The sequence below is a fragment of the Streptopelia decaocto genome (assembly GCF_964273445.1).
Source record: "Streptopelia decaocto genome assembly, chromosome: 5".
Classification (NCBI taxonomy): Eukaryota; Metazoa; Chordata; class Aves; order Columbiformes; family Columbidae; genus Streptopelia; species Streptopelia decaocto.
In genome coordinates, this window is record NC_138659.1 from 34,250,363 (window position 1) to 34,274,723 (window position 24,361).

Genomic DNA, 24,361 nt, shown 5'->3' on the forward strand with positions numbered 1-24,361 from the left:
TCCTTCAGGGCCTTGTAGGAGGTGCAGGAAGCGGCGAGGCTCCTCTGCTGAGCTCCGGGCAGGGCGATGGGGTGGGACACCACAGACAGACCCGTCAGCATCGGGACTCGGGGGATCTAAGCAGATCTTTCCAGGGACAGGCTTGTGCTGCTGTCCCCTCGGCATCCCCCGATGAGAGGGGAAGGTGACACCTGGCGTATCCCCAGGAAACAAGCTGGGAAGAGCCTGTTTCTGATCTCTTGTCCTTGCTTAAGAGGAAATGGCTTATTCTGGGGGGAAATTTCCCCAGGGAAGCTGCTGTTGTAGGCAAAACCCACTTGTTTTAAGAGGGAAGAACTCCTCTACCCTGATCACCCCAGCCTGGGCCCACTGGGCTTCTCCACTGGGCCCTGCCCAAGCCCAGCTTTGTGGTGGAGGAGTCGTGCCCGAGCGCGCGTCCCAGTGCTGGGGGAGGATGTGCCGGGGTGTTCAGCTGGCAACAGGTGGAGCAGGAAAGTTCACCCACGCTCAGCACGTCCATCCTCGGGGCAGCGCCTGCCCTGGGGAAGCCCGTGGTGGCTCTTGTGGCGGCAGCTCGGCTGCATGGAGCAGTGGGACTCTGCAGAAGCCTTGGAGGAGGGGTTGATGCTGGGAAGAGCGTATTTACGATTTTTTTGCTGCAACAGGGGCGTGCACCCGGGTGGGAACTGGGGCATTGGGGCCCGCACCGCCACCCCCGGGGTTTGCATCACAACCTGCTCGCCAGGCTCAGCCGGCTGGGCCGGTGCGCTCCGCGACTCCGCGTTCCGCCAGCACAGCCCTGCCGGAGCTGGAGCGCGGTGCTGGACCCCCGAGCAGAGCCCACCCCCTCCCAGGGACCTGGCGGCTGGGGATGGGCCAGTGCCAGCTGGCCTGGGGCCACCAGCGTGGCACAGGAGCATCCCTGCCTTGTCCTGCACTCCAAAGCGGGGCTTTGCTGAAAATGGCATTGTCTGGTGTCCTGCTGCCATGCTTGAAACACGGAGGAGAGCTCACGGGGCACTGATTGCCCCAGCTGCTTGCCCTGTGGTGATGCTTTCCACCTGGAGAAGCTCCCCCTGCTCTCAGCTATTGGGCGTTATGATTAGCATTAATTATTTTCATTTGCTGGAGTTTCAGCTTGAGCAGAGTGAGGAAGCAGCACTGAGCTGAGAGCTGCCACGAGCTAGAAAGGAGCAGCTCCAAGCCACTGGTCACCTTTAGACCAGCACAATCCCCCCACACTGTTACCAGCAGCATCCTTGTGCCACCAGTCTCGTCTCCAGCACAGAACTGGGAGAGATGCTCGTGTCCGCGGGTCAGGTAGGGCAAGCTGTGGGTTGCAGGTAGGGCAAGCTGTTGCCTCCCCTCTCCTCTTTTTTTAATTTGGGTGCTTCCCCTGAACTCATCGCTGACTTGCCGTTCCTGTTCGCCCTGATGCCAGCGCCAGGGTTAAAACAACAATGCGTTTGTATCTCTCAGCTGATGCGGTGACTGCAGCATCGCGCTGTCACAGGCGTGTGGGCCCCGGGGGACTCGCCCTGGCCCAGGGCTTGCCCTGCCCGCTGCTGCCGTCAGTCCGTGGGGCAATCGGGCTGAACCCACCTCCTGCTGCCCAGAGAGGCTGCGCCAGCACTTTGGGAGCAGGCGGGGCTGGTGGGGGCTCAGGAGCCCCCTTTGCACAGGTGATCCTGGGCATCTCGAGCTGCTGCCCCAACACGTGAGCTGAGGGTGTTGCCAGAATCCAATGTGCAGGAAAAGCAGATTTTGGGGAGAAACCTGACAAGGGTGCTGCCATCCAGAGACCTGGACAGGCTGGAGAGCTGGGCGGGGAATAACCTGATGAAATATAACAAGGGCAAGTGTAGAGTCCTGCATCTGGGCAGGAACAACCCCAGGTTCCAGTGTAAGTTGGGGAATAACCTGTTGGAGAGCAGTGTAGGGGAAAGGGACCTGGGGGTCCTAGGGACAGCAGGGTGACCATGAGCCAGCACTGGGCCCTTGTGGCCAGGAAGCCAATGGTACCTGGGGTGGGTTAGAAGGGGGTGGTCAGTAGGTCAGAGAGGTTCTCCTGCCCCTCTGCTCTGCCCTGGGGAGACCACACCTGGAATATTGTGTCCAGTTGTGGCCCCTCAGTTCCAGCAGGACAGGGAACTGCTGGAGACAGTCCAGCGCAGCCACCAAGATGCTGAAGGGAGTGGAGCATCTCCCGTGTGAGGAAAGGCTGAGGGAGCTGGGGCTCTGGAGCCGGACAAGAGGACACTGAGGGGTGACCTTATTAATGCTTATAAATATATAAAGGGTGAGTGCCATGAGGATGGAGCCAGGCTTTTCTCGATGGCAAACAATGATAGGACAAGGGGTAATGGGATCAAGCTGGAAAACAAGAGGTTCCACTTAAATTTGAGAAGAAACTTCTTCATGGAGAGGGTGGCAGAGCCTGGCCCAGGCTGCCCAGGGGGGTTGTCGAGTCTCCTTCTGTGCAGACATTCCAACCCGCCTGGACACCTTCCTGTGTAACCTCAGCTGGGTGTTCCTGCTCCGGGGGGGATTGCACTGGATGAGCTTTCCAGGTCCCTTCCAATCCCAAACATACTGTGATACTGAAGGGCAGTGTGGGTGGACAGAGCAGCTCATGCCTTTGGTTTTATTCCTGCTGTGCACAATCCTATGGCCGGGGATGGGTGGTAAACCTGGTTCCAAATGCTCTGGAGGGGGCTGTGCTTTCCTTAGAAACGCTGGCTGCAAGAGGGGGTGCAGCAGGGTCTGTCTGTCTGTCCGTGTGCTGCGTCCCTCAATATTCTGAGCGGTCCCTGGCCCAAGCAGGGCAGCAAAGGGCTTGGGTGGTGCGGGTCCTCGCCTCCTCCCCAGGGCTGGGAACACGGACACGCAGCGTCTGGGTGCAGCCCCTGGTGGGAACAAACACTCGCCCCATCGCAAGTTAATCCCCGCCGTGCCAAGGTGGCAATTAAACCACGGGTGTTTGCACCACGCCACAGAGCGGCTTGTGCGGCTGACACCGCTGCCGTCCGCGGGTTCGCAGCCAGGAGAAAGCACTGTCATTGGGAGGAAGTGAAATGAAAGAGGAGAAAACCCACGCAGAAATGGGGTTGCTCAATGGCTGCGGGAGCCGCGGTGCCAACCGGCAGCTGGGTGTGACTCCTTTCGCAAGATTTATTGCTGTATTTTATAAGCGGGATGTTGAAGAGCGCTGCAAGGCCGAGGATGAGCCCCCAAGTTCGCTTTGCATTTGCTGCTGGCCCAAAGCTGCTGTGACATCCCACTGGCAAAGCCAGCGTCACGCGCTCGCCTGGTAAAGCTGAGCTTTGCTGGGCCTGAAAAAATCATTTATAGAACCCAGCAGCCCCAACCAACGCTGCGAAAGCTGAGGGTGAATCACGGCGGGAGGGTGCGGAGCGTCGCCCTGGGGTCGGGGTGCTGGGCTGGTGTGGGGCGGGAGGTGGCCTCAGGGTGCCCGAGGGGTGACGGTCTCTTGTCCCCCCCTGCAGCCAGCCCCCTCCACCGCTGCGATGAGAAGCCGGAGCACTGGTGCCGCGACGCGATGACAGCAGCCAGATGTGGGGCCCTGCAGCTGTGCCAGCTCACCGCCTGGGACCAGGGCCTGCGGGTGACCGTGCTGGAGTGGGGCATGGAGGGACGGGCCCATCCTGCCCCAAAATGTGGGGCTGGGGCGGGGGAAAGCTCAGCCTGGCTGCCCCCAGGCTGGGCATCCAGAGAAGCATCTGCTGATGTTCTCAAGGAGCAACGTGAACCAACGACGTTGCCCAACCCGGGGGGTTCATTCACACAGAACTGGGATTCTGCAGGTGGCAAAGATGAGTGGGTACCCCAAGATATTCCCAAGAGCCCCTCAGTGGGGTGTTTCTGGGGTGGAGGGATGGGGTTGGCGGGAAGAAGCTGAGGGTCTTGGTGCCGTGGCAACATCCTGACGTGTCCCCTCTCTCAGCAGAAGGGGTTCCCGTGTCACCTGTGCCAGGTGGCGGTGTCCGTGGTGGGCAAGATCCTGCAGGACAACTGCACTGTGGTGGGTCACGGCTGGGGGGGCGCAGGGCTGGTGTCTCCCTCTTTCCCAGCTCCCCCATGGGGCCAGCTCAGCCCTGAGCCCTCTCCTTCTCACCCAGGAAAAGATGCGGCTCTTCTTGGATAAGAAATGCCAGTACCTGCCCTTCCAGGACTGGTCGGTCAAGTGCAAGAAGATGGTGGACACCGGCATGCTCGTCCTAGTCCAGTTGGGCAAGCAAGTGCTGGTAACTGGTGGGGACACCCCCCCAAAACCTTGGTTTGGGATGTCTGGAGGGGCTCTTGGAGACTGGGACAAAACCTTTGTGAGCTGGGGATGGAAACGACCCAGAGGGGAGCGTGGCGACGGGGCAGCCCCAAGCCGCCACCCCTCTGCTCCTGCAGTCAAACCCCAAGGCGGTGTGTGGGACCATCAGGCTGTGCCAGCCCCGGGAGAGCCCCACGGGGGCCCTGAAGTTCCAGAAGCCACCACCGGCCCCCGCGGGCCCCGCTCAGGACTTTGCCGGCGCGGTCGCCCCCTTCATCGCCAACGTGCCGCTGCTGCTCCATCCCCAGGACCCGCCTCGCCGCGGGGCGCAGGTACGTGGCACGGGCAGGAATGCCGCTGGTGCTGCTCACGGGTGAGATCGCCCAGTTAATAACGAAACAGAAAAACCATTAAAACACTGCACAGTAGAAATGGCATCCGACTGGGGGCCTCACCAGTTCAGGGTGGGGACCACAGGGATGCTGGCCAAAAAGCTGCCCCAGATTGTGGGCAGCATTTAAACCCAGGCGCGGGGTGGGCTCCGTTTTATTCTGGGGGGGATGTGTACTGATGTGTCCCTGCCCCTGTTCTCCCACAGGAGGGGGAGGAAGAGTGTGGGCAGTGCCTGCAGCTGGTGGCGGCCGCGCAGCTGGAGCTGGGGACCAACGCTGCCTTCGCCCAGGCGCTGGTGGCCCACGCCGAGCGGGCGTGCGGGGTCCTGGCACCCCCCCTGGCACACTGGGTAAGGGCACCGGCATCCCATAGGGCTCCCCCTCCTCCTCAAGTCACTGCAGTGTGGGAGCATCTCTTGTGGCTGGGGTGTCTGGGTGGGTGCTGGGGTGCCTGGGTGGGTGCTGGGGTGTCTGGGTGGTGCTGGGGTGTCTGGGTGGTGCTGGGGCGTCTGGTGGGTGCTGGGGTGTCTGGGTGGTGCTGGGGTGCCTGGGTGGTGCTGGGGTGCCTGGTTGGTGCTGGGGTGCCTGGGTGGGTGCTGGGGTGCCTGGGTGGGTGCTGGTGTGTCTGGTGGGTGCTGGGGTGCCTGGGTGGGTGCTGGTGTGTCTGGTGGGTGCTGGGGCGTCTGGGTGGGTGCTGGGGCATCTGGGTGGGTGCTGGGGTGGCGGGTGGGTGCTGGGGTGTCCCCTGGGGATGCTGACACCCTGTGTCATTCTCACAGTGCAGGCAGCACCTGGCTGAGCACACGGACGTGGCCACCCAGCTGCTCCAGCACTTGGTAAGTGGGCGATGGGCTCCCTGGGAGCGGCGGGGGGGCCAAGAGGCACAGACATGGGGTCTCAGTGGCAGAAGTGGGGCTCTGCAACCCCCTTGCTTTACATTCCTATAACTTTTAAATGATTCCCCCTCTCTCTGGCTTTTCTCTCTTCTCTTTATACTGTTTTCCTGCTGTTTCGCGGCCTCTCCACTGGCAGCAGGCTGAGGTAAGCGAGACCCCTGACCCCATGTGCTGAAATCGCGCTCTATGGGGAAGGAGGGCACAGGCTCGCCCTCCCGGGGGGGTGATGCCCACCTGATTCGGGGTGTCTCTCTCTTCCCCAGGACCCCATGGAGCTGTGCGGCCACCTGGGACTCTGCTCCTCCGCCTCAGTCACGCCCCTCCACACGCTGCTCGCGCAGAAGGTGACGCATGTCCTGAGCACACCGGGGGTAAGCAGGGACCCGCCGCGCTCCTTAAAATACAAATGCTGGGAGCGTGGGGCTGTATTTTGCTTATTCTTTTTTCCTTGAGCATCCCTGTTGATTAAAAGGTGGGAAATATCTTTGTCGGGGGTGATGGCTGCGTGGGATGAGGGCGGCACGATGTGCATCCCACTGTCTCGTCCCAGGAGGATGGGGAGGAGACCACGACGCTGTGTGAGGTGTGCCAGCTCGCGATGAAGGTGGCCGAGGGCCTCCTGGAGAACAACATGACGGAGGTGAGCCCAGCGGGGAGAAAAGGGGCAGCTAGGAGCTTGGGGACGTTTCCCTCTGCCTGTTTCCTCCCGGCAGGAGCAGCTGGTGAACGACATCGAGAAGGTGTGCTACATGCTGCCCCACAGCGTCATTGGCCAGTGCAAGGACTTTGTGGATTCCTATGGCAAAGCAGTGGTCATCATGCTGCTGGAGGCCACCGACCCGGCCGCCGTCTGCACCATGCTGCGCTGCTGTCCCCGCAGCGGGGACACCCACCCAGGTGAGCCCGGGGGGACCCAGCTGGCACCCAGACACTGGGGCCCCAGGGAGCGGGGTGATGGGGGTGCTAACAGCCCCCCTCATGCCCCACAGGGGCGCTGGAGCAGCTGGGAGTGGGTGCTGGGACCTTCTGCAACGTGTGCCAGCTCGTCATCACCTACTTCGATAACGAGCTGCTGAAGAACGAGACGCTGGCGGAGCTGGGCGAGGTGCTGGAGAAGGGCTGCGAGATGCTGCCCACGCCGCTCACCAGCCAGGTGAGCTGGGGGGGGAGCACCCAGCCTGGGGGCGACCCACCTGCCCCCGCCACGGGCTCACCCCCTCTCTCCATCGCAGTGCGAGGCGCTCGTGGTGCAGTACGAGCCGGCGGCCGTCCGGCTCCTTGTGCAGATGATGGATCCCACCTTCGTCTGCACCGTAAGTGTCCCCGTGCCATGGGGCACCCAGACTGACGTGGGCATTTTTGTTTGAGATATTGTTTTCTTCCCCCTTCACTATTTTTTCCTCCACAACGCAGAAAATCAGAGCCTGTGACTCACCCGAGGAGGACGCCCTGGACTTGGACCCCTGCGCCTGGGGCCCCAACTACTGGTGCAAGAACATGGCCACGGCGGTCGAGTGCCATGTAAGTGTCATGAGCATTCCCCCACCGCGTGGGCAGGGTGCTGGGGGTCCCTGCCTCCCCTCGCCACCTCCCCTGTCTCTCCCACAGGCTGTGGAGCACTGTCAGCGTCACATATGGAACTAGGAGCCACCTCCCTGGCCGCCTGGGCTTGCCCTGCCACTTTGGTTCAGGATCATGGACCCCTTCCCTTGGGACACCTGCAGTCGCAGACAGCGATTGCCAAATCCCCATCCCCACCTCTATCGCCATCCCCATCCCCTCCTCTATCCCCATCCCACTCCGAACCTCTTGTGGGGCCCAGATCCTGCAACGCGGCTCCATCCCCGTGGGCTGGGATGGTTTCTGCTGCCCAGTGCCGGTTCCCCCGCTCCCGGCTGCCGGCAGCTTCGCACCGCAGGTCTCACTGGCTTTGGGCAAGCCCAGCGCTCTCCTGGTCCTTCTTTACATTGGGGTGGCTTTTTATTTTTTTAGTTTAATTATTTTTTTCCCCCTTGGTCACCAGTTAAAGAAACAAAGTGGATTAAATTTACCTGCAATGCCCGGCTTTGCATGACATCTGCAGTAAAATGAGTGAGTGTGGGGGAAAAGTCGGGTCCTGTGCTGCCCCAGCGGTGGTGGTGAGGGACGGGGACACGGGCTCGTCCCTCCCTGCCACGGATGGGGGGACACGCAGTGCCCGGCCCTGAGTGTGCACGGGAGCATCTCACCGCAAATAAACTCATCCCGTGACCCCAGCTGGTTGTCTCCTTCCTCCTTCTTCTGGGGTGCAAACCCTGGGGAGCCCCAAAATCTGGGGTGCAGCAACACCTGCGGTAGCATCTCAAAGGCAGTGATGAATTTAGGAGTGAATTAAGGGAAAAAGGAGGGTTTTATCTTCAAAAGGAGGTTTGGGGGTGATGAATCCGGGGAGGAAGGATGACAGACAGGTTACCCAAAGCCATAGACAGTGTATTTCTGAGTCCCGCAACAGACCGTGCCCGAAACTCTCCACAAGGTTACGATTGGAAACAAACCCCCGAATGAACAAACCCCAAAGCAAGAAGAGGGGAAAGAAAAAGGCAAGAAAAGACACGCACGAGCACGCCACAGCCAGAACCCCACTTCTCATCAGTCTCTTTTTCCACGTTGCAACATGTTTTGGTAAAGCCAGCAAAATGGAGAAATGTCTTTGTTTATTTTATTCTTTTTTGGGTCTTTCCTTGCTGGAAAGGTGATGTTAGTGCCAAACGGACACGGCCCTCCGTGTGCTGCCCTGGCCCTCCCCGTGCCCAAGGGGTGACAGCCGCTTGTCCCCAGCCTGTGCCTGGGGATGCTGTGGTGGCACGTCCCCTGCCCTTGGCTGCATCGCGCCGCCACCCAGCCCAGCCTGGACTCTCATTGCATTCATTTAGCTTTTCTTTTTTTTTTTTTTTTAAAAAAAAAAAAGACTTTTTTTTTTTAAATAAGAAAAAATAAAATAAAAAAGAATTAATGCTTTCATGGATAAATGACAGGCGAGTAAAAGCAAACCGGTCCTGAGAGCCCTTTCCCAGGGCCAAGCTCTGGAGCGAACAGCACTAGTTGGCCTGGAATCCTTCTCCAGGGAAGGGGGAGCCGAGCATCAGTTTCGGGGTGCCCCCAGCCCCCACTGCAGCCCCCCGATCTGGGCTTTCTCCCTGCCGGCCCCCGTTTGCCTAGAGCCACCGCCAGCGCTCGTCATAACTCGGTGATCTCCAGCGGGCTCTCCATGATCACCTCCCGCATCTTGTGCAGGGGGGTGGACTTGGCTGACTCGGTGCGGGCGTTGTGGTCGCTGTAGCCCCCGCACTCAGCCGTCAGAGTCTCCAGTGAGCGGCCCAGGACCTTCTGGTCGTCCTCGGGCAGGCTGTTGAGGTCGGAGGCCAGCAGCGTGCCCGTGCTGCCGTGCACCACGTGGATGCCGTCCGGACCCTTCAGCTCCACCGGCTGCTTGTGGCGGAAGCGGAGGCTGCCCTGGCTGGGCCCGCGCTCCTCCTCCTCCTCCTCCAGCTCCTTCTGGATCAGCTGCAAAAGGTCAATGAAGCAGGGGAGTCATCATCTGGCGAATAGATTCTGGCTTCTGGAATCTCCTGTGATGCAGGATGGATGGGAACCTCCTCTTTGGAAGCAACCTCAGAGCGTGGTGCTGAGGGTCACCAGCATCATGATGATCTGCAGCCAGACCCCCTCACTCATCCCACCTCAGGCAGCTGGGTGGTGTGTCCTACAGCACTCTCCAAGGAGGGGGCTGGGATTTGGGGTGGTGGGGAGGAGGCAGATAAGGAGAGAAGTTGAGGGAAAGCATCCAGCCGGGATGGGGCTGGAGGGGGAATAACGGTGAGGAGGGAGAGGGCAGAAGGGCTGAAAGGTGTTTCCCATCCTACTACTCTCCTTGGAGTCATTACCACTTAAATGAATTAATCATGTTGGCTTAATTGCACACCAAGTGACGGACCCTTGGTTTTGGAACAGCCCCCATGAAGGGGGAAGAGACTGCGGGATGAACTCCTGCACCAAAAACTCTCTGTCCCCAACTTTTTGCATCAAAAGCTCCTGGACTGCCAAGCTCAGAGGAGCAGCAGGGAGGGAAGACGTCCCTGTGTCTGCAGGACGTGCAGCTGCTTGGCCAGCCTCGGCGGAACAGCTGGGCCTTTGTGGGGAGACGGAGAGATGACAGACAGATGCCCAGAAGACACACTGCATCCCAGAGGGCACGGCAAACATCTCCCCGCACCCACGCACACTCCGTCTACCTCCGAGACCGAGGAGCGGTCCCCCTGACTGGCGGTGGCCTTATGCACCATCCGCTGGGCAAAGAGCTTTTTCAAGCGCATGTAATCATCCAGGACCACCTTCAGGAGAGAGCCCTGGGTGGGGGGGAAAGCGATGGGTTACCCAAGGGAGGCAGCTTGGTCAAAGGGAGGCTGGCCTCGTCCTAGCATTTTTTGGAAGAACACCACCCTCCGGTGTCACAGCCATGAATCTGGGAGTTATAGCAATAGGAGAAGACGCCTTGGTGCAGGGTGCCCGCACTCACTCACCTTGATGGGTCCCTCCCGCATGATCTGCCCCAACTTGGCAATGTTGTCGTACTCCTGGATGGCTGCCCGCAGGTAGCGGTCATCCTCGGGCTTGGCTGCAGAGGGTTCTCTCCCGAAGGTCCCCTGCAAGAGGAGAGAGAGAGAGCAGCTGAGGACATGGCACCAGTGCTGGGTGTGGAAAAGGAGTGTCCCCAGCCGGGGCCGTGTCTCACATGGGTGCGGGCAGGGCTGTTCCAGAGGTCGGTGATCTCGCTCAGGTTCTCCGGTAGGTCATCCTCGTGATCTGCCTGTGCTGCCAGCTCCATGTTCCTGCAGAAGGGGTCCAGCCACACCGGGTTGGCCCTGCCCGGGGAGAGGAGCAGCCCTCAGCATGTGCAAAGACCGCCTGAAAACCTGGCAGCATCCCGAGCCCCATCCACGGATGCTGAGGTTGTGCTGCCTCCTCCTGCCCTGTGCAGACATGTATTCAGCTGCCCTGGATCCAGACACCCACCCGTCATCTCTGCTGACCCCAGCCTGGCCGGTATTGGCAGAGGTGGAGTCACAGCAGCAAGCACAAGGTCTTTTGTAAAGCCGGCTGAACATAAGCTGCCAGCAGGACCAGGGCAGCGATTCCATCCTCTGAAGGTTCTCAGGGCAAGCACATGGCCCGGGCCAGCATCATGCCCTGCAAAGATGCCCCGCTGCATCCCTCTGCAGCGCGCAGAGGCGGCATGTGTCCACCTCCAACCCACCCTGGCTGCCAAACGCCAGCTTCCCTCTCTCGGGAGCAGCCTGGGACCCTGCGACGTGCCACACTGAGGTGACACAGCAGGGAGCAGCAGGCAGGGGAGAACTCACCCATCGAAGGAGTACTTGTTGGTGTTGGGCATGGCCATGATGTCCATGAAGCCTCTGTTCCCTGCAGGAGGTGGGGGGAGGGATTACGGGGGGCACATCAGCAGGCTGAGCAGCAAAGCAGCCTAGCTGTGGGCAGTTGGGACAATTCTTTATTGGGGACGGAAACTCGGTGACCAAAGAGGCACCAGTGGCCTGAGAAACATGTCAGGATGCAGCTGCTAACAGCCTGCATGCTGAGATAAACGTCTCCTCCCACCATCGTGCCTTGCTGAGTGGGATTGCTTCCGATTTACACCCTGTGACATCTACCCTGTGTACCCCACCCAGCTGGAGAACCCCAAACCCACTCACCGGTGGAGCCAGCCACTATGGCTTTCAATTTCCTTTTGTGCCTGTGAAAGAAATACAGCAAAGCAAGGGAGAAAATAAGGAAGATGCTCGAAAGAAGAAGGGAGACAGATTTGCAATAACCCTGCAAACATCTCCCATATCTATAAGGCTGGCGAGCTTGGTGGGGAGAGGTGATATCTGCATTAAAACCATTGTAGTTTGGGAGAAGAGGGGCAATTTCCCCCTTGGCCAGTGGGGACATTGTGGCCGGTGGGGTAGAGTTACTCACACTGTCCGGTAGTACCAGGTCATGAGGATGAAGAGCATGGCAGCCAGGAAGAGCAGGACAGCCAGCACGATGATTGCCATCTGGGAGAGACAGAGAGGTAGCGGCGACCCTCAGCACAGAGCCAGCACCCGGCCACGGGCACCCATCCAAAGTGATTTGGATGACCCATCTCTCCAGGCCATGGAACAGCCATCTCCAGCCCCAGTTGGGCCCTTACCTGCAGTGCTGAGAGGTCATCCGGGGCCCGGGCGGTGATGGCGGGCTGCACGTCCAGCACGTTGTAGTTCCTAAAGAGGTTCCTCAGCTGCTCCTTGTTCTCATCTATCATCTGAATCACCCTGGGAAAAGAAAGGGTGCTTGGGCATCTTGACATTAATGAGGTTCCCCAAGGACTCAATGGGCCAGGTGATGGGCTGGGTGATGGGCCAGCTGACGTACCGCTCCACGTCCAGGATGCGGTTGGTCTCCCTGTTCACTACATGGATCAGGAGCTCTGTTTGCGCGAAGTTCACCCGACCTTTCTTGTCAACATGGAACTGGGGAGAGACAGCAAGGTCTGCAGTGTGGGCGAGGTGTCTCCTCCCAAAGCATGCTCATGTGGCAAGAGACCCTCAAGCTTGGCATGGGGCCAGTCTGGAGCCCTTCAATACACCCAGCTTGGGCTGTGTCCATCACCTTCAGAGCTCAGGGGTATCTATAGTTTATACAGAGAGAGCACCCTCAAAGGAGACCTGCCAAGCAACATGTGGAAGGTTACCTACCCCTGCAAGTGACCTCAAAGATGGATGGTTACCTGCACATCATCTGTGTTGACAATGGCTCCTGTGATGTTGGAGAGCAGGCTGATGAACTCCTCCTCAAACTGCCTGACCTTATCTGGGATCTCATTGATGATGATTTTGACCCGTTGGTCATCTCGCAGGATGTAAATCCCCACAATGGCTGTGTCGTTGTGACCCACCAGGTCAGAGGCCATGATGTCCACCACAAAGTAGCCGGGGTTGTAGGCCGTGAATAGGTCAAATGTTCTCAGGATCCCATCAAGGGTTCCTGGAGGAAGGATGGTCACAAGCCCAGGGTTAGTGGCCCTGGCCATGGGGATGTTTTTAGCCACAGGGATGCCTGTGCCCATGGCCCCATGCTCCCATGGCATTCAGGGTACACACCGATGCTGAAGATGTTGGCCACCTCCTCTGAGTCATTGGAGTGCTGCTTGATGTAGCGGATGCCCAGGATGTTGTACAGGACCAGGCTGTTATTGCCCACGTCGGCATCCACCGCGACCACTCTGATCAGCTCCGATCCCACCTTGGCGTCGGTAGCAACCCCTTTGAGGGAGAGAGACAGGACGGGGACCTGGGGCCAGGCTGGGTTTCATCACCCCTCCACCCAGATGGATTTTCCTCAGAGCATCTTGGGCTCCAAGTGTCCCCCCAACACTCCTTACCCGCTGTGTACTCTGACTTGGTGAACTGGGGGGACTGGTCATTGATGTCATCCAGGAAGATCCGCACCTCCTGAAGGGTCAGGTCCCCGCTGAGGTCCCAGGACTGGGCTCTGCCCCCGCGCTGGCCCCGGGGAGGGGACCAGTTCCTCTGGCTGGATGCTTTAACGATGATGGAGTAGCACGGCTCCTTCTCCCGGTCCAGGTCTCGCAAGACCTGCAGCTTCCCCTCTCGGCTCAGCTGGAAGTTGCTCTCCCGGTTCCCAGCTGGGCACAGAAAGGGGACCCCAGTAAATCCCCTTTCTGAAACACCACCTCGCCCATTGACGAGGGCAAAAAGGCAGCGAGGAGATAATGGGAGTGATGGAAACTCTTGGCAAGGGCTGCACGTGGGGACACAGAGCTGTCCTTCCCCTCCCCGCTCAGCACCCACCTGCTATGAAGTAGTAGACGATGGCATTGGAGCCCTCATCCGCGTCCACCGCCCCGGTGACGTTCCCCACCACAGTGCCAGGCTGCGAGTGCTCAGGGACAAAGAGCGCCTGGTACTGGGGACTGTCCTTCTGCCACAGAGCCCAGAAGAAGGGAGGGTTACAAGTATCAGGGGGTTTGCTTTTTGTTTTGTTTTTTTTTCTTTGAAAGACTGAAAGTGGACAAATCCCATCGTGCTCCCCTCCACAGTGGTGCTCAGCTCCATCACACATGCTTGCCGGCATCCCCATCCCTGCACCCCCTGTGTCCCGTCCCCTCCACCCCGGTGCCTTACAGGTGGCCTGAGGAAGATGGGCTCGTTGTCATCAATGTCATCGAGTGCCACCTGGAGGGGCTGCATGGTCTCGTAGGCTGGCTGGCCCTGGTCGCAGGCCACGATGATCAGCTGGGGAGAGAGGCAAAAGTGCTGTCCTGGGCAAAGCCACGCGGGCCAGGAGACATCGCTGAGGGGGGTGGACGATTTTGGGGGGGATTTAACAGGGAACTGGGAGTTGGCCCCCTAGGATGCAACTCCCTTGATGGCACTTGATAACCATGCGATTCCCGCTAAGGTGTGACACCTTCATGACTGTGGCAGCTGACCCCATCCCCACCACATCTCTTGCCTCCCACCATCCTCACCACGTCGCTTGCATTCCACCAGCCCCACACCAGCCCCACAGCCCCCCATGGGCACGCCGTTGCCTGGCTCACATTGTACACCGCCTGCTTCTCCCGGTCCAGCCGCATGGCCGTCTGGATCAGCCCGCTGACTGAGTCGATGCTGAAATACTCCCAGTCTTTGTTGCCCGCCCCAGTTTTCAGCAGGTTGTAGAGCACCGCTCCATTGAGCCCTTCGTCTTTGTCTGTGGCGTAGACCTCATAGACGTTGGACCGCAGGGGGATCTCCTGCTTGCACATGCACAGCCCCTCAGTCCTGGCGTTGCACAGGAGCTCTCCTCTCTCCCTGCTCCTCCAAACCCCCTTGTATCGGGGTCATCAGGCTCCCACTGCCCAAAACCCAACCAGAGGCTGGTAATGTGGAGCCATGATTCCCTTTGTCAGGGTGGCTGCTCCATGAATGCACAGGGAACTGGCTGAGCCAAGACTGGCTTCCCAGAAAGGAGAAACATCTCAAATGTCAGCATTTCAGCCCTTGTTTATAAACAGACTTGGCAAGAAGCAAGTGGTCATTTCCTTATTTTGTGCATTGCTGAGGTTTCTGTTCCCCAAAGCTGCCCCGACATTCCCATTGCATGTACAGAAAGGGCTGTTGTTGACTGTCCAGCCCCATGACCCCAACCTTCTTGTGTGTTAAATCAAGATCTTGTTTCATCCCCAATGGAGACAGAGAATAGATTTTGCCACCAGTAGATGCAGGAGGCTTCCCAGGCATGGTCTCGGTGTGCCATGACCCCTGCTCCCTGTCCAGGGATTTACCTCCTTGATGTGCAGGATGGTGCCATTGGGTGGGCGGACAAAGACGGGCCGGTTGTCGTTGATGTCGATGACCTCCACGTGGAGCATGGTGGTCCCCCAGAGAGGCGGGTGTCCCTTGTCCGTGGCCACCACAGTCAGGTTGAACCTCTCGTAGGACTGCAAGCGTCGGCGGGATGTGACGAGCCCAGAGTCTTTATTGATCTTGAAAGCCTCTGGGGGCAAAAAAACCACATCTCTGTCTCAGGACACTTAGCACCAGATAAATTGATTAGAAACCAGTTTACCAACTGAGGCACAGCTCTCACTGGAGGGAAATCCCCGTGATGGGGTGATGGAGCAGAGCTGGCTGCCTGAGGCCAGGGGTGTGGATGCTTTTGGGTTGCCCTCTCAATTTCAGAGCGTCTCTGCCAGCTGCTGACTCCCTGCCAGCGGGCAGCGACAAGGACCCTGCTCCCAGCCCACCCCTGGCTGACTTGCACTCCTGCCCAGGTGAGCTACACCAGCCAGGACAGTGCAGGGGTCAGAGGGATGTCAGCTTCCCAGCTTTCCTCTGAGTTTGCTCCAAGACTCACTTGTGTACAAAGAAAGTCCTGCTGGGGTGGAGGGGACAAGAGGAGAAGCCAAGGACAAAGGCAGGCAAAGCCATAAATGCCACGCCATGAGGAACTGGGAAATGTGGAGCAACACCAAAAGCTGCATGTGCACAACCTCGCTCCAAACCAGCTGCGGGACACGGGATGCGGGCTTGTCCCCTATGTCTCCTCCAATTGCTCCTCATGGCAACTCTCCTCCCTGAGAGCAGCCACCTACCCGCCCCGGGGCCCTCGATGCTGTAGGTGACCATGCCGTTGTCCCCTTCATCTAGGTCGGTAGCAGTCATGGTGATCACCGACGTCCCCGCCGGCTCATTCTCGTAGACGCTGGTGCTGAATTGGCTCTTGCTGAACTGGGGTCTGAAGTCGTTGATGTCCAGGACTGTGATCAGCACCTTCGACAAGTGACGTGAGGCTGGAGACAGCTGGGCAGCCCCCGGGGGCCGCACACCCGCCGTGATCCGCGGCTCCGCAGCAGGAGCGCGGTGCCCTTCCTGCTATTCGTTTAGCTCTGCTGGCCGAATTCCTGCCTCCAACAATGGGGGCTGCCACGGCTGGGGCGCCCATTCATGTCGGAACGCTCACAGACAATAGTGTCACGCTCCCCTGCCCCTACTGCTCCATCCCCTCCCGTCCCAATGGCACAAAGCCCTGTGCACCCTCCACCCCGCAGCCCCTGGGGTCATCTGCTCTACCTTCTGCCTAATTCCTACCCAGAGCCACCCGTGAGCCTGCCAGGGTGCCAAGCCTGACGTTTAACACCTTCTTGCCAGGGACCACAGCACAATGGGTGGTGGGAGGAGAGCCCTACCTGCACGGAGTTCTCCCGACGGTTACTGGAAATGTCCCCAGGGTTATCCCTGGCCACAGCTGTCAGCGTGTAGTGATCTTTCTTCTCCCGGTCCAGGGCTGACAGGATGTAGATGTCACCCTGCAGCACACAGAGACCTTCAGGTGGATCTCGCCTGGTAGAGCTGGTACTCAAGAAGGGGCAGAAGGTGAGGTGCGGGAGCAAGGCACAAGGTGGGACCATCTCAGCCTTCCCTCCCTTTTCCTGCTCTGTTCCAGCCTCAGTTGGCTCCTTACCGTGTTGGGATTTATCCCAAACTTGCCCTCTCCATCCCCCAGGCTGTACTGGATGAGAGCAAAACGCCCAGAATCCGCATCTGTAGCCTTGACCCTCAGGATGACCGTACCCAATGGCACGTCCTCAAAGACAGCTTTCTGCAAGAAAAGGGAGCAGGCAGGTCCTGCATCACTTGCTGGTTTAGCGGGTGGCATCCAAGGGTGAGGGTGGCACTCAGGGGTGGCCACAGCTGGCCCCAGAACGAGATGTTCGCACATAGTACGCTGGTGGGTTCATCATCTTCTTCAGCTGGTTCAAGCACAGACAGAGGGAATAGAAGGTGTCCCTGGGGAACCTCCAGCTCTGTGCCCGTCCTTTCTGAGCCCCACATGAACTTGGATGGGGGATCCCAGCTCACCTGGTAGGATGGTTGGCTGAAAACGGGATTGTTGTCATTGATGTCCACTATCTGGAGGTACACAGGGATCTCAGCGGATCTGCGGGGAGAGCCATTGTCGGAAGCTCGGACAGTGAAGTTCAGCCACTGCACCTCCTCGTAGTCCACCGTCCTGTTGGCCACGACCTTCCCTGGAGGATGGCAGACCCTGAAATGAGAAACTTGCACAGGGCCACCAACCTGTCCCAGGACTCCCACCCCTCTGGCCACCAACCTGCCGACTGGTCTTCAAGGCAGGCGTAGCCTTCTGGGGAGAGGTTCAGCAGCTCGTAGGTGATCTGCCCATTGGCACCTTTGTCTGGGTCCACCGCTGAGATGGAGATGAGTGTGGTGCCTTCTGTGGCTCCCTCCAGGATCCTCTCGGTGAAATAGGTGACTCCAAAGGGGCGGAAGCGGGGTGTGTTGTCGTTGACATCCAAGACATTGACTGTCAGCTTGGCTGTGGCCATGGTGGAAGCCACAGCGGAAGAGACGAGGAAGAGGACAAGTGAGAAAGGAGGAAAAGAAGGATGGGAAAAGGAGGATTGTAAAGATACAGGCGTGAAACTCCAGGAAAGCCAAATAAATGGAGCTGGCTCATCAAGAAAAATGCCAGCGTCCAGCAAAGCCACTACTCCTTGAGCTGCCTGTGGGTCAGTCTCACCTACTTCAGACCTACTCTTGATCTCTGTGTGCCTTCTCACACACAGGCCTGGATTTACCAGCAGGAGGTGGCAAGATGCTGTGGGGATGGTAACAAAGCAATGGTATCTCCCATGGTACAGTTATGGGCACATCCTCCTCTCCATCCCCAGTGCAGCCCTGGGATGGATGGGCCATTTGCTAAAGGAGGGCTCAGAGGAAAACCTGAACCTGCTGGGAGCTCATCTAGGACTGGTCCTGCTGGAAGTGCTGCTGGTCAGGATGAAGAGGGAGGTGGGAGAGCTGCTGGCTACCCAGAAGCTGCACTAGTGCCTGGGAAAGGTTGTGCCAGCCCCGGCATCTGCCAGTCCTGCCCCTTTCCGGCAGGAACCTGCACCTACCGTTGGGCACGCTGACCGAGCGGTCAATGACTTCACTGGCATTGTCGTGGACGGAGATGGTGACCTCGTAGGTGGCCACCAGTTCCCGATTGAGAGGAGTTTTGATCTTCACAGCTCCTGGGAAACCCAAAAAGATGGGGGTCACAGCCTGTGCCTGTTTCCCCCTCACCGAGGAACCTGGAGAGATGGTCTGCACCAGCCGACTGCTGCACCCTCGCCGGACTTGTTCTCCTGCCTCTCCCCAAAAGTTGAACAGGGAAAACACCCAGCAGCTCCATCTCCTGCCTTCCTGCCTGCTCCCCTCTGCCCAGCCAACAGTTTCTCACACTGCCTCAGCCAGGGTAAGAGTTTGGGTTGTGTGGACAAGAAGGGTTTGGGAGCAACTGTTGCTCCCCATCCATCTTAGCTCAGCACCCCGTCATCTTTAAGAGTCTTGTCCTGTATCCTTTCCAACAAGGGTGTTGGTCTTTCCTGGATCAGATCTGTGCTTCCAAAACAGACGTGGGGAGCTCCTGGCCCTCCTTCCCTGAAGGCAAAGTTTGTCACCCACCACTTACCCCAGAACCTCCCTGATCCCCCCAGCGAGGGTGCCCGTGTCCGGTCTGCCAAGGCTGAGCAGCCCCTGGCCCGCAGTGGGGCCACCTGCCATGAAGATGGGTGAGATGGAGGGAGGTGATGGATGGCACGAAGAGAGAAAATGAGCACAGACACAGAGACAAACCTGGTGGGCCGAGAGCCGGAAAGGAAAGAAAAGGGTTGGTTAAACCAGTTGGAGGGGGAAGAGAGGACAGGGCAGAGTGAGACGGGGAAGCCGGAGGAGGAGGACGGGGAAGCAGGAGGGGAGCATCATCTCCCCATGACTCAGACACCTACCTCCAGGTAGAGAAGAAGAAGAAGCAGAAGAGAGTAGGGGGGTCCGCACCGCCTGTGCCGCCCTTCCCGCTCTCCTACCTGTCCTAAAATCCACTGCGAATGCTCCTTGCTGGTTGGGTACCAGTGCGTCCGTGTCGTCACGGGCCACGATCTCCAGAAGATAGTACTCCAGGCGGGGGTGGAGGTCCCGGTCGATGGCCGTCACCTCAGCCACCACAGTGCCGGGGGTGGCTGATTCAGGGACGCTGACTGTCTGGATGGGGTTGATGAACTCAGGCCGGCAGTCATTGACGTCGTCAATGAAGAGGCTGACGGTGGTGGTGCCAGAGAGCGCTGGCGTGCCCTGGTCCACGGCCACCACGGTCAGCCGGTAGGCATCCCGCTCCTCCCGGTCGATGCTGATGTTGGCCACACGGATCACCCCTGTGGTGGCGTCGATCAGGAACCTGTCCTGGCTGCCACCCTCAATTCGGTAATCAAGCTGCTGGTTGAGGCCACTGTCAGCATCTGTGGCCATCACCTGGAGGACGGAGAAGCCTGGAAAGGGGGGACACAACCTTCACAGAATCACAGAATGTCAGGGATTGGAAGGGACCTGGAAAGCTCATCCAATGCAATCCCCCCATGGAGCAGGAACACCCACATGAGGTTACACAGGAAGGTGTCCAGGCGGGTTGGAATGTCTGCAGAGAAGGAGACTCCACAACCCCCCTGGGCAGCCTGGGCCAGGCTCTGGCACCTTCACTGAGAAGAAGTTTCTTCTCAAATTTAAGTGGAACCTCCTGTGTTCCAGTTTGCACTCATTGCCCCTTGTCCTGTCACTGGTTGTCACCAAGAAGAGCCTGGCTCCATCCTCCTGACACTCACCCTTTCCATCTTGATCCCCATGAATGAGTCCCCCCTCAGTGTCCTCTTGTCCAGCTCCAGAGCCCCAGCTCCCTCAGCCTTTCCTCACACGGGAGATGCTCCACTCCCTTCAGCATCTTGGTGGCTGCGCTGGACTCTCTCCAGCAGTTCCCTGTCCTGCTGGAACTGAGGGGCCACAACTGGACACAATATTCCAGGTGTGGTCTCCCCAGGGCAGAGTAGAGGGGCAGGAGAACCTCTCTGACCTACTGACCAGCCCCTTCTAACCCACCCCAGGTACCATTGGCCTTCCTGGCCACAAGGGCCCAGTGCTGGCTCATGGTCACCCTGCTGTCCCCAGGACCCCCAGGTCCCTTTCCCCTACGCTGCTCTCTAATAGGTCATTCCCCAACTTATACTGGAACCTGGGGCTGTTCCTGCCCAGATTCAAGACTCTACACTTGCCCTTGTTCATTTCATTAAATTTCTCCCCACCCAGCTCTCCAGCCTGTCCAGGTCTCTGATGGCAGCACAGCTTCCAGTGTCAGCCACTCCTCCCAGCTTGGTGTCACCAGCAAACTTGCTGACAGTCACTCTATTCCCTTGTCCAAGTAATTGATGAATATATTGAATAATACTGGCCCCAGCACTGCCCCCTGAGGCACTGCACTAGATACAGGCCTCCAACTGGACCTCATTGACCACGACTCTCTGGCTTCTTCCCTTCAGCCAGTTCGCAGTCACCTCACTACCCGCTCGTCCAGACCACACTCCCTCAGTTTAGCTTCTCAGCTTAGCCTTCTCAAGCCAGAGTTGGAGAGCAGCAGCAACAACCCCCCAGTCCAAGGCAAATACTACCAAGCTACATGAGCAGCCCCCATTCTCAAATTTTTCCCTTCAACCCCATCGTGGCCAGCCCTGATGCTGGGAGCTGGACTTTCACATTCCCAGGGGAAACCCACCCCAGCACCCACCCTGAGCCCAGTCCCAGCCTTCTCCTGACCTGGGGGGCTGTTTTCCCGCAGCCGCACCGTGACGGATGCTGGCTGGAACACAGGGCGGTTGTCATTGTCATCCAGGATGGTCACGGCCAGGCTGGCTGTGCTGTTCAGCCCCCCCACATCACGAGCCACCAGTGTGAACTCCAAGCAAGGGTCCAGCAAAGCCTCTCGGTCTACCACGCTGCCGGGCTTTACCGAGACGACACCTGGAGACAGGGGAAACCCAGTGACAGACCCCATGGCTGCCTGGTGGCCCTGGGCTGGGGACAGGGACCTGCTGAGCCACCCCACCTGTCCTGTTGTTGATAACAAAGAGGTCCAGAGATGCCTCCAGGAACTCGTAGGACACCACAGCGTTGCTGCCCTGGTCACCATCCAGGGCTAAGATGGGTCCATTGAGCATTGTGACCGGAGTCCCTGGGGGATCACAAGGGTTAGGGAGGGTCGTGGCCCACAGAGCCCCCCCATCCCCCTCCCACCCTGGTGACGCATGAGGGACAGCAATGAATGGATGGAGGAGGTGACAGAGCATGGCCTCGCAGGGCACAAGGCAGCGGGGGGGGCAGCTGCTGCAGCCTTGCAGACCGACTCGCGAGGCCCAGGCGAGGCGGCGGCATGTCCGGCTAAAAACAAACAGACAGACAGACACATCCATCAGACGGGTGGCACCGGCACCCTGACAGCGAGGGCATCACCTGGAGGCACCCAAACCCTTCGCCTGGGATGTCCCTCAGTGGTGGGACAGGGAGGTACCTGAGCTCTTGGAGCAGGGAGCGATTTAAACGGCAAGAAATCAAAAAGAAAAAAAGGAAGATTTCTAGCTCTTTGCCTGGGAAACATCTGCCTGGACAGGCCGGACTGTTCTGTCTCTGACCCCCGGAGCAAGGTGGCACCAGGTGCTGGTGACGAGAGCTGGCACCCCATCCCCTGCAGGGACATTGGGCAGGTTGGTGCCCTCAGGGCTGCCTCCCTGGCTCAGGCCATGGCCATGGCTTGCTGTCTGCAGCTGAGCGATTCCCTAACAGGGCTGACTTCTTGCAGGGTTGCATCTGAACTGTGCCTGGAAGGGTTTCCACCAGTGGCATGGACCAAAGCCATGGTCTCCTCGAGGCTGAGCTCCCCGAGTGGTCAGGAGGAGCCCTTCATACTCAGTATTTCCATCCCACTGACCTGTAGCCTTTCCCTGCTCAACATCGTGTCTCCTCCACGACAGCCAGGAGACACCTCCCCTCGCCCAGCCCCAAAGGGTGTCTCCAGGAGCCACATAAAGGAGCAATGAGAGACCTACCCGGGGGAGAGTTCTCCATCACCTCAGCCTGGTAGGAGCTCTGGGTGAAGAGGGGGCGGTTGTCATTTTCATCCGCTATGTAAATGACCAGCAGGTCAAAATCCTAAAGGAAAATGGGGACAAGAGGGAGATGACCTCAATATCATTTCCTTGAGCTCATCTCCTGCCTCTCCCACTGTTGTTCAAAGCTGAAGCCCTGTGCAGCCATGATGCTGTGAACCTTGGACCACCCTGGGGGGTCTGCAGGGACCCTCACCCCGGGGCTGGGCATCCCTTCCCAGCCTGCACCCCAAAGGGTGATGCGTGGGACACCTTGGCAGCGCCAAAGGATGCTCCAGTGTCATTGTTGTTGTCCAGCATTCCAGCCCAACTTTTTCCCGCCTTCTGTGACTGGAGTCAACCTGAGATGTTGGACTTGCCCTAAATCCTACTGGCCCTGTTCTTTGGTGGTTGCAGCCCCAGCCTTGTGGCCCCCAGACACTTTTGGGGGATGAGGGTCCTATTGGAAATGCTGTGGGTGAAAGCACCACCTGGTTCTGGCCATGGCAGGAACCCCTTCTCCCACCCTCCCTGCTGCCTGCACTGCTGGAGGCCCGGGCAGGGTCCGTAATTACCCGCCTGGCATTGCGGATGTTCTCGGGGTTGTCCTTCACCGTGACCGTCAGCCTGTACTCTGCCACCCGCTCCCTGTCCAGCGGGCGATTTACGTAGATGATGCCACTCTGGTGAGGAATAAGGGAGAAAATAGGTGCAAGGGATGTGAGACGTACTTCCCCTGGGGCATCTCCTGCCAGGGTGGGGTAAGGGAAGGCAGCACGCCAGGTGGCACCCATGGGTGCCCAGAGAAGGTAGGACTCTGGGACCAGGGGTGTTCACCCTCCATGTCCCGGTATCCCATCCCCCAGAGCAGGGCGGCCGCAATCCCCAGGGCCATACAGTGCTGTTGATGTAGAAGACGTTCTCCGTGTTGCCTGATGTTATGTCAAAGGTCAGGAGGGCGTTGGGTCCCTTGTCTGCATCGCGGGCAAGGATGCGGGTGACGAAGCTGGATACAGGGGTGTTCTCACTGAGGGTGAGGTTCATCGGGAGGTTGAGGAGCACAGGGTCATTGTCATTGATGTCCAGCACACGGATACCCACCATCATCTGCCCAGGAGAGAATTGATGTGGGGATATGGCACCTATTTCCATCCCTCCCAACCTTACTTTGCCCACTCCCTGGGCAAGAGCTGGGCTTCTCCACTTAGCCCACCATGGTCTGGGGGAGGAAACCCCCAGGGCCAAGAGGAAGGAGTAGGAGAGGAGAAGAGAGCGAAGGCAGAGGAGAGCCCAAGGAAGGAGCTGGGAACCGAAGACAGCACCCCACAACCCTCTCCCACTGCCCCAGGGGACTCACTGTAGAGCTGAGGGGGGGCACCCCCCGGTCCCGGGCAGCGATAGTGAGATTGTAGAAGGCGATGTTCTCGCGGTCCAGCTCCGCATCTTTCCGTACTCGCAGCTCCCCTTCCACCGGGGAGATGACAAACTCCCCTGCCAGAGACAGTGGGGCCCTGGCTCGTGCCATGCTACTGCCAACAGCCCGGCTCCCCAGGGTGACAGGCACCATGGCGGGCTTGGGGACAACAGCCCCAGTGCCCCATTATGGCAGCTGCGGGGGCTGTGGGCAGCTGGGGCCTGAGCCCAGGGCCAATGCACCCCCAGGTACCAGCAGGTGCAGGGGATGTGGGCTGAATGGCCAAATAAGAGGCATTTGCACTCCTTGGTTGGGCCTTTTTGGAGGTGCCAACAGCCCTCCAAGCACCTGCCTGTTCCCCACGATGACCAGAGCAGGGGTCCCCCAGAGCCAAGGGGCTGCATCCCAGTTGTTCTGCACAAGCTTTGCAGAGGGTCTGCAAAAGCTTTGGAGATGGGACAGGGCTCTGCCTTCCAGATACCCTGGGCTAAGGTCACTACGCATTTACAGTGGGACAGCTGCACGTCCCCACGCCCGGGGATGTCCATGGCTTCTCCGGGGTGCTGGTGGGGCTGGAGCTACAACTGCATCATGGGCTGCAGAGCAATTCGGTCCCCACACGCCTTGCAAACCCCATGGGGGTGAGGGGACGGGGCTGTGCGGTTGCAGCTCTAGGTTTCTCTCTGCGGTCTGATTTTTTTGCCATTGTTGTTCAGCAGATTTCCCCCCTTCCTCGCACAAGCGCTGGCCACGAACAGGTTAAGTTTCCTGTTGCTCAAAACAGGATTTCCTGGTGTCGAAAGGCTGAATTCGCAG

At 59.0% G+C, this 24,361-nt stretch overlaps 2 protein-coding genes across 3 annotated transcripts in view; one reads left to right on the forward strand and one right to left on the reverse strand.

The window, feature by feature from the left end:
• Nucleotides 1–3,101: 3,101 nt before the first annotated feature.
• LOC309440479 (prosaposin-like) lies at nucleotides 3,102–7,818 on the forward strand (the record flags this gene model as incomplete). Its single annotated transcript, XM_082054167.1, has 14 exons — nucleotides 3,102–3,234; nucleotides 3,468–3,625; nucleotides 3,968–4,042; nucleotides 4,140–4,265; nucleotides 4,423–4,617; nucleotides 4,884–5,027; nucleotides 5,457–5,513; nucleotides 5,837–5,944; nucleotides 6,124–6,213; nucleotides 6,287–6,470; nucleotides 6,563–6,726; nucleotides 6,806–6,886; nucleotides 6,987–7,094; nucleotides 7,182–7,818. 14 exons carry the CDS (start codon nucleotides 3,102–3,104, stop codon nucleotides 7,215–7,217), a joined length of 1,659 nt encoding a protein of 552 aa, XP_081910293.1. The 3' UTR covers nucleotides 7,218–7,818.
• Nucleotides 7,819–8,059: 241 nt separating this feature from the next.
• CDH23 (cadherin related 23) overlaps nucleotides 8,060–24,361 on the reverse strand; it is a gene marked incomplete at its 5' end in the record, with an annotated part of 191,770 nt that continues 175,468 nt past the window's right edge. The window contains 29 exons of one of the 2 annotated variants that reach the window (XM_082054336.1): nucleotides 8,060–9,116; nucleotides 9,845–9,958; nucleotides 10,133–10,255; nucleotides 10,345–10,474; nucleotides 10,973–11,033; nucleotides 11,324–11,364; nucleotides 11,592–11,671; nucleotides 11,809–11,929; nucleotides 12,030–12,127; nucleotides 12,385–12,641; nucleotides 12,758–12,919; nucleotides 13,039–13,302; nucleotides 13,469–13,598; nucleotides 13,802–13,912; nucleotides 14,221–14,415; nucleotides 14,947–15,158; nucleotides 15,757–15,934; nucleotides 16,351–16,470; nucleotides 16,626–16,763; nucleotides 17,024–17,193; nucleotides 17,277–17,501; nucleotides 18,085–18,201; nucleotides 19,036–19,494; nucleotides 20,807–21,010; nucleotides 21,096–21,221; nucleotides 22,093–22,195; nucleotides 22,707–22,814; nucleotides 23,029–23,238; nucleotides 23,489–23,622. In XM_082054336.1, the coding sequence (XP_081910462.1) occupies nucleotides 8,790–9,116; nucleotides 9,845–9,958; nucleotides 10,133–10,255; nucleotides 10,345–10,474; nucleotides 10,973–11,033; nucleotides 11,324–11,364; nucleotides 11,592–11,671; nucleotides 11,809–11,929; nucleotides 12,030–12,127; nucleotides 12,385–12,641; nucleotides 12,758–12,919; nucleotides 13,039–13,302; nucleotides 13,469–13,598; nucleotides 13,802–13,912; nucleotides 14,221–14,415; nucleotides 14,947–15,158; nucleotides 15,757–15,934; nucleotides 16,351–16,470; nucleotides 16,626–16,763; nucleotides 17,024–17,193; nucleotides 17,277–17,501; nucleotides 18,085–18,201; nucleotides 19,036–19,494; nucleotides 20,807–21,010; nucleotides 21,096–21,221; nucleotides 22,093–22,195; nucleotides 22,707–22,814; nucleotides 23,029–23,238; nucleotides 23,489–23,622 (4,718 nt within the window). In that variant the 3' untranslated portion in view covers nucleotides 8,060–8,789. The remainder of the gene's footprint in view (nucleotides 9,117–9,844; nucleotides 9,959–10,132; nucleotides 10,256–10,344; nucleotides 10,475–10,972; nucleotides 11,034–11,323; nucleotides 11,365–11,591; nucleotides 11,672–11,808; nucleotides 11,930–12,029; nucleotides 12,128–12,384; nucleotides 12,642–12,757; nucleotides 12,920–13,038; nucleotides 13,303–13,468; nucleotides 13,599–13,801; nucleotides 13,913–14,220; nucleotides 14,416–14,946; nucleotides 15,159–15,756; nucleotides 15,935–16,350; nucleotides 16,471–16,625; nucleotides 16,764–17,023; nucleotides 17,194–17,276; nucleotides 17,502–18,084; nucleotides 18,202–19,035; nucleotides 19,495–20,806; nucleotides 21,011–21,095; nucleotides 21,222–22,092; nucleotides 22,196–22,706; nucleotides 22,815–23,028; nucleotides 23,239–23,488; nucleotides 23,623–24,361) is intronic. The other variant, XM_082054337.1, reaches the window with a different exon arrangement.